Source organism: Monopterus albus, unplaced genomic scaffold, assembly GCF_001952655.1.
Source record: "Monopterus albus unplaced genomic scaffold, M_albus_1.0 scaffold143.1, whole genome shotgun sequence".
In the NCBI taxonomy this organism is placed as follows: domain Eukaryota; kingdom Metazoa; phylum Chordata; class Actinopteri; order Synbranchiformes; family Synbranchidae; genus Monopterus; species Monopterus albus.
In genome coordinates this window covers 764907-777775 of record NW_018128023.1, presented here as the reverse complement: position 1 = coordinate 777775, position 12869 = coordinate 764907, and the positions used below count along the sequence as shown (strand labels likewise).

The 12869-nt window shown below is 37.3% G+C and overlaps 1 protein-coding gene across 2 annotated transcripts; it reads right to left on the bottom strand.

Annotated features, from left to right (window-relative positions):
• Positions 1 to 3495: 3495 nt before the first annotated feature.
• Positions 3496 to 11737, bottom strand: tra2a (transformer 2 alpha homolog). 2 transcript variants are annotated; one of them, XM_020614255.1, is made up of 9 exons: positions 11588 to 11737; positions 9935 to 10068; positions 9644 to 9809; positions 9163 to 9216; positions 6626 to 6814; positions 5919 to 6034; positions 5532 to 5663; positions 5384 to 5454; positions 3496 to 5217 (listed from the first exon to the last, which is right to left on the bottom strand). In XM_020614255.1, the coding sequence occupies exons 1-9, from the start codon at positions 11621 to 11623 to the stop codon at positions 5207 to 5209; spliced, it is 909 nt and encodes a 302-aa protein (XP_020469911.1). In that variant the 5' UTR covers positions 11624 to 11737; the 3' UTR covers positions 3496 to 5206. The 2 variants fall into 2 exon arrangements, with proteins under 2 accessions (XP_020469911.1, XP_020469910.1); XM_020614254.1 differs by having other exon boundaries at positions 5532 to 5666; positions 11588 to 11736.
• Positions 11738 to 12869: the final 1132 nt, after the last annotated feature.

Sequence of the window (12869 nt, the reverse complement as noted above, 5' to 3'; positions counted from 1 at the left end):
GGCAGCAGACGTGCTCTGTACTACTGCTGCTGGCTCGGCCTCAACGCGCTCTTTCATTGGCTCTGCCACTCGCCTATTCTGTATGAATCAGCGCGCCAAATACGCATTTCTCCTATGGTCCCTCTTTTGGGCTTTGCCATAAGCCATAAAGATGGAAGGAAACATGAACCAGAAGCTGAATCTTTTTTTTAGAAATGTTACCTTTTCAGGATGTTTAGCGTGTGTTTATATTTACATAGCACTCTTAGAAATAGATTAGATGAAAAGAGAAGGAGTGTTTAAAATCACTTTTAGTCCACTTTTTACTAACTTTGAATTGTTCTATAATTTGTTTCAAATTTCAACTCCTACAGAGTTTCTTAATAACTTTTTACGCAGTGGATGGATCCATATTTTCCTTTTCTATGAACTTGTATAAGGAAGTGATTAAACCTGAGCGCTTTCCTTTGCCCTAGTTGGGCTCATACATTTTTTATATCTTGGTTTACTTGGCTTGAATGGTTCCTACCACAAATGAAATAACGAAAAGCACATAAGCGAAAGTGCGGTGCCTGCTGGGTAGTGCCTTAAATATTGTAGATTTTTTGAATGAACGTATAGAAACAGCAGTCATGAGTGCTCGTAATGGTTCTGTCGGCTTAACTGAACGCATGGCTGCAGCCTGTCTGTGTGCGTCTGCGTGGGTCTGTGTGTGTGTGGCTGCAGGCTCTGCAGGAGGAGTAGTGAATGTATCGCTGAGGAATGTACAGAAAGTCTCCCCGCCCCCAGTCTCAGAGCTCCTCGCTATGGACAAATTCCATAGGGGGAAACTGACTTAAAGTTTGAGACGCATCATATGTGGGAAGATTTCTGCGGATAATGTCAGTGGAGGAAAGGACTGGACAAAATCGATCTGGTTAAACATAGTCTGGGATATATCTAGAGAGGAAGAGAAGGAGAGAAGAGGGAAGGTAGACTGTATAAGTTAAACGCAGCTTATAGCCCAACTTTGAGCTGATGGTCTCACTCCAAGATGCAGATAGTTTACGTCGCCAAGGGCAAGGCATTTTTACTAACCCTTTTTAGGCTACACTGATTCAAGGGATTCTGTTTCCGGTGAGGTCGCTTTATTTCTTTTATTGGCTGTTTGGCGATTCAGATTTTTACCAATGTTTTCTTTCTACTTGAGGTTTAACCATTACACCCACTGGTTGACCGCTTTGGACGTGAGTCAGGGAACACTATGACGAACGCCATGTTAAAGAGACTCTAGAACCTCAATAACTAATGGAAACAGTGTCTTTAGGCTATAGTTGATAGTGCAACGCTTATTTGGTCTACACATATGTTTTCTATTACTCTCGAGTGCTTTCATATAGGCTCCAAAACAAAAATGAGAATGTTTTCAGCCCCCCCAGATTCTCCTATGGAATGAAACCCTTCATCTCATTAGAAAATGGCGGTGTGTGCGCCCTCAAAACACATGCCAGGGAACATGCCTTTTTTTTTTACAGTAAATAACGAGATAATGTTTACTGGCAGAATATTGAAGAGCTAAATAAATTATAGCTATTATCTTTTATTTTTACTTTCAAAGAAACTGTCATTTTTCTTGATTTCTCGTCACTTACATTCATTTCCTTGAAATTAGTGAGGAAATGTTTTCTCAGTCTAGGTCTATCAGTAATAGAAAACATTGTTTAATTGTTAAGATACTTTACAAGGAAATAATTTGTCCCCTGTTTGGTTGAAAACAGCTTAAAAGGCAGTTAATAGTAGCCTAATGTATACCATCATGGTTTTGTTATACAAACTACTGTTGTTATACAACTATTTCTATATTTTTAATGAACTATTTGTTTAACTGCAGGTGATCTGAATCTGTGCAGACTGCACTTAAAAGAAATAGCTTGTTTTTATTTGTCATAATTCCAACTAAAATATATTTTTGTAATAAACATCTGCTGATTTTTGTATTTTTTGTGATGCATTTCCATTGCTCTGGAGCATTTGTTTAAATTAACACCACATGTTCTTGCAATACATAAGTCTGACGAAAATGGGTGTTTTCACAGAGTTACATGAATACCTTCAGACTTTGTCACACATTGCAGTTACGCTGAATGACTATGCTTTGTCTCTTATGTAGGAAAACATCCCTTCTAGCTGCTGTTGTTCACTTGTTTCAGCACCTTGATTGATTAGTTAAACTGTGAGACTGATTTCTCTCAATAGCTCCAAAACAATACGTTTCTTTAATATAATTTCTTCTTAAAGAGAGAAACATAAATTGTTGTGCATCAAGTTTTCACAATTACTTTAGATTATGTTTGTTGTTAAATAAAGTGCATGATTTGATTAACTTGGAATGAAATATGTAGTATATCTACTCAAGTGAAAAGGCTTCTTCCAATTCTTGTCAAAAATAAAGCTGTTATTTATGTATGTTAAAAATAACTTGAGGTAAAAGTGTTGGAGGTAGTCACCTGTCAACCTGATGCTTTTGGTAATTAACTTCTTAAAGAAATACAAATTATTCAATGTGGATTTAACAGGGTTTTTGAACCAGCAACCAAGTGCTATGACAGGGCCAACCAAGATTTTTTGTTGTGTTGCCACTTGTGTTGAGATGTAGGCAAAACATTGATCGCAAGTTTTACGCAGTTTTTAAATTGCTAATAAAATCTTTATGTTCAGGCAATTTAGTTCAAAGTCACAAAGTAATAATAAAAACACATTTATGGCATAGTAAAGAACTGTTTATTTGGGTTTGGGATCATTTCATTTAGATATAAAGCCAAATGCATTTAACCTCCAAAAATGTCATTTTAAGAAAACATCTTACACTCACTAAGAACTTTAGATGCACCCAAACTAAAATGATTTCAAAAAAGGGTCAGATGCTATTTCTTCTGGACCCTCTGTATCATCAGAAACTCAGCTATCCCGTGTTTAAACCATATACATAAACATGGTGCTGCCTGCTAACTTTCAGACATTGTCCTGTACCTTAAGAGTGTATCCTCCCAGTTTCATTCCGATTACATATATATTATATCAGAGCTACAGGTTGCACCTGGTGTAGACCTTGGGTGTGTTCATCTGTTATCGAACACTGGCCTCTACAGTAAATCTTTATAATAAAGTTTATGGAAAACTGAGAAAAGATGGTATATTTTATCTAGTCACAGATTTGCTCCACGGTGCAAGAATGATTTGGCTCATCTTTTTCATCAAGTAGAATGTGCAAACTGCTTCCTCCATGCAAAGAGTTTAAATACTCATATCTTGTCCTTTCTCTAAACCAAAAACTAATGTACTTGTATCTTTCTTCTGAATGTTTGAGCCCAAGTTCTGCAGGTGAGTTATTGCTACATGGAATGCCACTATTATTAAAAAAAAAACCATTCTCTCCCATGCGGGTCAACCTATTGGCACATGGCCCGCCTTTACACATCACGGTGCAACTTCCGGGAATAGAAATAAATGAACACAAACTCACATCTAATCATAAAATCAAGTATTTTAACATTTTCTTTAATCTGTGCACCTGATCTTTGCAATGAAAATGCACTTCAAAGAATAATATTTTATCATTTCTTTACCCAAATCTATACTGGCTAAGGTACAGGAATGAGTGCTGGTGATTAAAGTTCACTTAATGTAAAAATCAAAGGTGACATATAAGTGGCATGTCTGTATACCACAGGCATGCCACTATAGAGCACAGTGTTGTCTTTATTGGAAGAGACCTCATACTTTGACCCTTGTATTCTTCCAGCTAATGGTTACATTGGAACCTTAAGAATCATCTTTGAGTCAGTATGAATGAATGCACAATTCTGAGGGGCCCAATGACATGTCAGCAATTATTACTGATTCCATTTGAATGAAGTTCCTTATGGGTAGGGCTGAGGTCTACAGACAAAAAGTCCTCCATTCCTTCACGTTTACTGGTGTGATTAGCCACTCAGTTCCTTGCTTGCACCACTGTGTCAGATATCTATACCTATCTCTCTCTCTGGGACAAAAACTGACTATTGATGCAATCCGCAAAGTTTTGTCTAATGCAAGAATATCACTTCTGTTACACAGAACAAACAGCTGTGTTCTGTCACTTTTTCATAATGTAAAAGCAAACATATGATGAATTTAGTATTGGAGTACATCATAGTGCCATAAATATTACTGTAACATGCATTCAAAAATCATTTTGAGTAAAACAAGCTCTTGTTTTTCCTTTGAACACATATTGGGAATGCTTCTAAACCAGTTACAGAATACTCTGAAAGTTTGTTTTTGTTTGTGTTAAATGTGAATGTTGTATCGTAGGCAATGAAAAGTCATCAAATAAAAACTGGATAAATTCCTTTTTGAATGTTATCATTCATGTAGCCCAGAAAAAGAAGAAAACTGGACTCTGAGACTATATGGTGATTTCAAAGACTAGCTTCAGATCAACTACTTTAAATTAGTATCAACATAAACTTATCATGCACAACTACTTGGCACTGGTCTTGTTCTGTGAAATTCTGTCTTCCCACCTCACCCACTCAACTTACAGCTTAACTCCTAACTTTACAACCAAAGATCAACTTCAATTTCATGCACATCAAGTCAGAAAAACATACAAACTTTAGTTTTCATACATCTGTATTTCCATATAAAGAAATAATAAAAATACACAATAATAAAACTCAGCAGAAACTCAAAACAACTTCCTTGACATAAAAAATAAGAGTGAATGTGAGCAGAGAACCAACCATTGATCTCATAGTAACACTTCATTTGACAGCCTCATTTTACTTGCTACTTACCAGTAAACTCAGTGAGGTACCACTGACAATCATGTTATCTTTACTTACATACAGAATTAAGTGTCACCATTCTTTACTAAAACCCAGTTTTCATTCCTCGTCATTACAAGGACCAGATTAACAGTCTAATAATGGCATTAACAGAAAAAAGGTTTCACTGCTGCAGAAAATTAAGAGAAAGGAAAGACGCCTGTCTAAGAAAAAGGCAACAGTAATCAGCAGTTCTTTGCTCACAATGTGGATGCATCAAAAATTCCTAAAATTTTATACCTCTATTTGCATGTAAACAAGAACTGCCTCAAACCTATGAGCTGATATAGTCTGGCTAGTTCAAAATGTCTCCCCCTGAAAACATCTTGATGAATCAAACACCAATTATTGGAGAGAAGCTGAATGTTGAAGGAAACAGCTTAGTATCGTCCTGCAAAAAGAAAACAAAGTTCATATTAGTGCAGAAACAAGTTACTAAAATTGCTGCTGCTTTCACCTGTTTAAGGTTCATGAATGTGTTTCAAGATGCATCTTATAAGCAGTCTGATTTCATGTCAACAAAATTTCTGTTGTACGCATTTTCTCTTCGCACTTACGTGGGCTGTAGGAACGGGACCGTGAGCGAGACCTGTAGCGACTGTAGTAGGGTGATGGAGAGCGCCTGCGACTGCAAAAAGACAAGTTTCATACATTTTCTTCTATGTAACAGTACAACACCAACTGCACTCACAAATTATTACTCACCTATATCTATAGTCATAATCGTCATATCTGTCATAGCGGTCATAACTGCGCTCATAGTACGAGTCCCTCCCCCTCCTGCTGTTGTTGCCGCCGCCACCACCACCACCACCACCACCACCACCACCACCATTGCTGCTGAAATAAGAAAAACAAGGTGTCTCATGTCCTGTGAAACACAATCACATCAACACTGATAAGCTGTTGGAAATCAATGCGTTTCAAGAATGGCCACACAATTATATACAAAACTACACAAGTTAGCTCTGACATCAGAACAATACACCATCTTACTTCATTACTGTATGCTTCTTAGGGACCTCGCATGATGAATATTGAATACCACACAGGAAACTGATATGCAAGACTCGGCATTTGTGCTGTTCTTACTGGGTTGGTCGGCCCATGTAGATTCCTGGTGTTGGAGTATGGGGACGTTTGGTAATAGAATAATCTACTCGGATGCGCCTACCATCCAGCTCCATGCCGTTGGCTCGCTCCATTGCCTAGGAAATACAAAAAGGAGGACAAGACAAAGCTACTACCAGACTACTGTAAGATCTGTAAAAATTAAATTAACAAAGGTCAAGCTACATTATACACAGTAATGCCTTACTATGATATACAAAACTTCAAGGTGAGGGAATCTGTGACAAGGCAGACACCTAGTGGCATACTCGTATAATCACACTGAAATTAATAAAAAAAAAAAGGTTTGTCTGAAGTGGAAGACCATAGAACTTGCATGTACTACAACTATGAAAACAAAGTGCTGAACAATATGTAGGTGCTAGTGACTATATATGGATGTCAAACTTAAATGATATTCTAAAGTGAACAAATACAAAATGTGGCAAAGGGAAGCAATCAATGTTTGGACTACACTTAAGTGTCCAATACATGTCAGTATACTGTATTTATTCCCGTTTCAGGACCCAAAGTCATCTCTTTTTATTCTAGTCATGTAATCAAGGAATCTTATACCCGTGAGACCCCAGGTGAATGCAATTAACTAATCAAAAGACAGAAAACAAATGAGTCCAGGGACCAGGAGTCAACATTAGCCATTTGACCAATAAATAAAACATCTCTCATACCTCTTTGGAATCCTCAAGTCTCTCAAAGTAAACAAAGGCAAAGCCACGGGAGCGACCTGTGCGCTGGTCGTACACAACATTGACCCCAGCCAGAGGACCATAGCGAGAAAACACCTCCCTCAGGTCGCGCTCTGTGGTGTACAGGCTCAAACCAAACACCCCTAGACATGTGCTTGGGTCCGGGTTTGCCTGGAAGGGTCAACAATAAGGGTCAGAGTTGATCGTGGGACTCATCACATCTACCCTTCTAGTTATTTACATACAAAATCTTATTTACCGAATTTTCTATGCACAACATGCTTTGTTCTCAATAGTACAGACAGCACTACTGTTCAGCTTAGTAAGCTCATTAAGCAGCAGCCAAGGAACATGATTCTTGCACACAACAATATGTACCATGTTTACTGCAATGGGGGCACAGGTTGTAGATATCTTTCTATATCTTTTCACAACTCAAGCACAGAAAATGTAAAAATAAAAATCTCCTGAATTCATTCAGAATGTCCTTATTTACACACTGTATGCTTCTGATCAGTTTTTACTGTGGGGGAGAAAATACATGCCAACTACAGTGGATGCATTATGACTTCTGGCTTACAACTAAGGCAGTCACTGAACTACAACTAGAAGGCAAGTATCTATGCACAATTTTACGAGGCAGTACCAAAACCTCTCCCTCCAAGCATCTCCTGTTGTACCAGTCCAACAGTAAATGATTAGTGGGCAAACTATGCCAGCTTTAATAACCCCTTACAACTGCTTTCAAAAAGATACATACTGCAAAACCATTTCAATCGCCTTTTGCTTGATTTGAAAATCTAACTTAATTCCTGGTTTGCCATTGCTTTTAGAGGGGACATGGCTGTCTTGAAATATGACCGAACAGTAGTTAAACCAAAGATGCAAAATGTTCAATTTTGCTGATAAGGGTTTAAGCAAATTGGTCTGACAATGTTCTTATGTCTATTTTAATGATTGTGTTATTTTAGTGTTGTCTATTCATATTTTTTAAAAGATTGTTAGATACTAGAACGATAAAATATTTTATAGATCATTCACAAACATTCAATGAAAATGATTACACAGTGAGCCAACGTATGCCTTTAACTTGACCCAGAAACTGAACTGATAATGTTCATTAGAAATCTGTTATTTAGCTCGAGTAAACCAAGATAAGGTAAATATCGTCAATTACTGTTACTGGGTGTTACACTTAATCACCATCTCTCCTGGTCTCAGCATATCGATACTGAAAATCTGAAGAGCTATAGCGGTTGCTAGAAAGTGTTTGCGTTACTACATTAATTATGAAAAATGTTGTAAATTCATTAGTGCTATCTCACTTGGAGTACTGTTCAATCATGCTCTGCAGCAATCAAGCAAGGCCCAAACACTCAATTGGTTCAGAGTAAGGCAGCAAGATTAGTCTTAGGATGTCCATACTGTAACGGAATTATGGAAACGCATATTAGACTGCCCTGGTTCCCTGTAGATGTCAGACTTTGTTATGTTTACTTTTATTTATAAAGAAAGTAATGTTATCAGGTATAATATTCTTTCTCTGACCAACTGGAATTTCCAGATCAAATTCATAATTATTGGATGGAATTTTAGAGTACTGGTAATTAAATAATCCCCAGGGTTAAAAATTATTTTATCAAAAGTACAGTTACCTTTAGAGCATCCTCCACACGGAATAAATTACCACACAGAATCAGAAAATCGGCAAATATTCCTACTTTCACAAAACACCCTTCTGCATATAGATAGATACACAAACATTTTAAATGTCAGATTCTTGAGTTGATAACCTGCATCAGAAACATGGCCTTTTTATATAGAAATAAGCAACTTTCCTTTCAGCTGCAGAAAGAAGATTATTGAAGCAGTATTCCTCTCAGTTCAGGACTATGGGAAAATGATATACCAAACATGCTGCTGCTTCCACCTTGACACCCTTTGATTTATTACCAGATATAATTATAACACATTATTGCATTCTTTATATTAAAGCTGTCCCTCCTTGTCTGAGGGATGTCAGAAACATTGGTACATATTTATTTCCAAAGCCATTAGTGGAAAACTGCCTTCTTATGTTACATCCCATCTGCACTGGCATTACGGACGTTACGCAACTTGTTTTTGTGATTAAGTGACACTTCAGGTACTTAAGACCAGAACCGTCACGTAAAAATCTGCCACATCAGTTAAAAATGAAAACACACATCTATGTAATTTCAAGATAACTCAACAATGTTGTGTGTATATTGTCAACCTAACCCATAAATAAATAAAACTATTTGATTATTAATTTGTTCACTTTAATTCAGTAAGTGATCCAATGCACACTGCAGATGTCAAAATCTGTCAAATATGCCATAGTGATTACAAATCAGCCCCAATCTCTGAATATACAATTCATTTTTTATTTTCACTAGGTTACATTTATCCCTTTATCCATAGTACTACAGTGGGAACATCACCTTTGACCCAAACATTACATTACTCTTCCCAAAAATGTCAGAAAGTCAACATACCCTAACATCAGCATCACCACCATGACTGTATCCTTCTTTTGTGAAGTCATGGCTCTGTTGATATAATAAAAGGAGGGGAATGTTAATAAAAGGGGTTATTAAATGTCATGTCAAAGTGGTTTCCCACTGCATTAATCACAATCATTTGAAAAATGACTTAAATCCAGCCTAGTCAAGTTTTTTTTTTTTTATTTACAAGAAATTCATACATTTTCCCCACAACTTCCTTCTCAAAAAATAAATAAATAAAAATTCTCTTCTCAGAATGTTTTGAGCATAACTAATTGTGAATTTGATCCATCAATGCTCTTCATACCATGTATGCTCATGTCCTCACTAATTACAGGTTAAGCTGTGCAGAACGCCAATATTTCCAAAAATCTAAACAATATGCTCAAACGGTCAGTGTGTGTGTGAATATACACAAAGTGTCCTTTGGTTTAACTTGTATAGCCATATATTCCGATCTCAATACACTCACCCTGCTGCCAGTGTGGTGGCGCCGGTTCGACATAGGTGAAGTGCTATGGCTCCTCCTGCGCCGATCTTCAGGGCTGTAAGATTGAGAGCGGGACTTCCTCCGATGGGAATAGGAATGAGAGCGTGAATGGCTACAGCGTTGATTAGAGTGCCGCCTAGAACGAGATCTGAAACAAGCAGTAGAGAAAGGGAGTCATGGAATTTAATGAGACAAGGGACAAAGGGGGGGGGGGGGTATAATAATACAATATTGTCCTATCAGAAAGGAAATCACACGATTAAAACAACATACCTAGATTTTGACCGAGAGTGGGATCTGGACTCGGAGTGTTTGGAGGCTCGTGACTGGCTTGGGGAACCGGACCTGCTCTCTGACTTGACCCGAACTGGGCTCCCACGATCCGATTTAGATTGGGAGAGTGACCCCTATTGCCATAGCAACATGTTAGCAAATATCTCATGGACAAATTCATTTATTTACTTGCATAGAAACACAATCAAGCACATAATAGTGAGATGTGGTAGAGTATTTTGCACACAATAGACATGTCTAAAATCTTATGTACTGTGGAGGAAAGGGTTAGTAATCTTAGAATTTCCATAAATACATCATTGCTTTACAAGGTGACATATTATTAACCATATCTAACAAATGTATGTGACAGGTCTAGGCTATTTCCATGTCCACCTGGTCCATCAAGGGAAAAAGGTAACATGCATTTTTATGTAACAGAATGAGAGTATGGTAAAGAAAAGATATTTGTGACACAAATAGTATATTTACTTAACCTAGGGACACATTCATTCTTCCAGATTCGTTACATGCTACTCCCTTCTCTCAGGATTTCTATCCTTCTTCATTCTTCTTTTTTCAGTTTTCTCATTTTCTGATCCCAGGTCTGTTTTTCCTCTCTTCACCCAAATTGAAACCAGTTTCATTTTAGCCATTACAAGCGCTTCTATCTGACACCAATCTTCCGTCACATTTCCTCCCTGTCCACTTCTATGTTCTGCTCTGTACATGTTTTCATTAGCCTTCTTTTATCTTGAAAATTTTCTTCATCATTCTTGGATAAAACTCTTCATATCCTTCACGATCAATAACCTTAATGAAAAAAGAACATTTAATAAAAATTAAGATCATTGGTTTAAAACAAGGAAAATTTTCATAAAATTTTAAATGAAATGAAAAGGACACTGAATGCAGTACAATTACACTCTTGCTACGTTAACTTTTAATATAATAGAAATTGTGTAGGTTAAATCACCATTTTTAGAATTATTGAGGTTATATGTTACATAGATGGTTCATACTTAGTTTGCTACTTCGGAGTCTGAATGCAGAGAAGAAAGAGTGGCTTGGGACTAATATACATCTAATATAATGATATGCTAAAACAAGCGAAACAAAAACTATGAGTAGTAATGGCTGCACTAATTTCCGCATAAAAGGTAAAGGTAGTCATACAGTCATCTCAGACAAATTTTATTAACTTCAAATGTGAATGAGTGAGGTGCAATAACTCTAGCCGAAAATGCACAAACAAAACATTTTGCAAAGTCCATGGTGTTCTAACCCAGGTGACAGTAATAGCTAACACCAAGTAGCTTGTTAGGTAGTTGTCGGTGGAGAAGTGTTGCTTGTAGCTAACGTTAGCAGTCTTGCTAACAGAAACGTTAATATAAAAATAGCTACTTTCTATAACATTGGCTTAAGGCAAATGTAGAGCGCTTCTCTGCGTTTCTAACACGAGTGACACTAGTCAACAAAGCATGTAACATCGATGTTAAAAAAATCAATTTAGCATTAGCTCATATTTAAATTTACCAGTAACAAGGGAATTCGCCTAAGCTAACGTTACATTTGTGTTCTCTATTGGCAGCCACACCGACATACAAAAGGCAGAAACAAAGATATTTGTTAGAATTCGATGTAACTACTTACCCGTCTTTCATAGTTCTCATCCTCAATGTCACTCATTGTTCAGTATAGCAAATAATATCAAATAGCTTGACAGAAAGAAGCTGCTATGGCTTTACACAATAATTTTTACGGCTTGTTGTTCAGAGAAAGATGGCGCGCGAAGTGAGTGTTGTGTTTATATACTGCACTCTGACGTCATCTCCGGTCTCTTCTCAGATGCCTCTTCACATTAATGTAGATCTCATAACATCTTGTAGGTTTTCTCAAAGGTCCCCCGAAGGATATGCAGATATTTTAGGCAAAAAGTAGCAATACCCCGTGTTACCGCTTTTATGAATAGGTAATCCATATATGCCTCAATAACATGATACAGTAAAACCGCCAATGTAATAATCTGTAAATATAACCTTTGTACATCTTATGATTCGCTGTGGCGACCCCTAACGGGAGCAGCCGAAAGAAGAAGTACATACTTGTCTAAGGTCCACTTTCACATTGTATATATGTATACATTATATTGTTGACTTGCAAAAGCACATTGAGCGCCACTGTAGTGGAGGCCTATTGAATGGGTCTAGCACATGCCCAGGGGCCAGGTGCCACAGGCTCACCACCTTTAAAATACCTTAGAAAGATACACAAAATGATCAAAAGGGACATCTTACAACCATAAAGGGATGAAAAATCATCACAAAGAGAAAAAAACATCTACAATAAGATGCAAAGATCCTGAAGGGATGTAAAATGAACCAAAACAGCCACAAATTATTCAAAATGTGTTCAGATGCAAAACAACCACAAAGGGATGAAAGCTATTTACAAACGGATGCATAAAACACTAAATAAAAAACTACAAACCCATGTACAACAGGAAGACACACAAAACAACCACAAATAAACCCAAAAACTCAACATGAACACAAAACAATGCAAAACCAGAAAAAAGAAATACAAAATGTAATTAAAGACAAGCAGAATGACCACAGAGAGAGACAAAAGAATCACGGCTGCATGGTCTGATGTTTTGAGTCTTTGTTCAGAATGGCATCTTGCTTCTATGATTGCCTTTCATATTTATGTTCAGGGGCCTGTTCTGTCACAATCGGTCCATGATGTCAAGTACCTCAGTGTTTTGCAGCAGTGTCAGTAAAACTGAACAGAAAACCTATCTTGCCACATTAACTTATATTAAACATACACACACATACCTTAAAGTTCGTGGACGACACCGCAGTGATAGGACGCCTCACTGGCGGGGACAAAGCAGCCTATAGGAGGGAGGAGGACGGTCTGGTGGCATGGT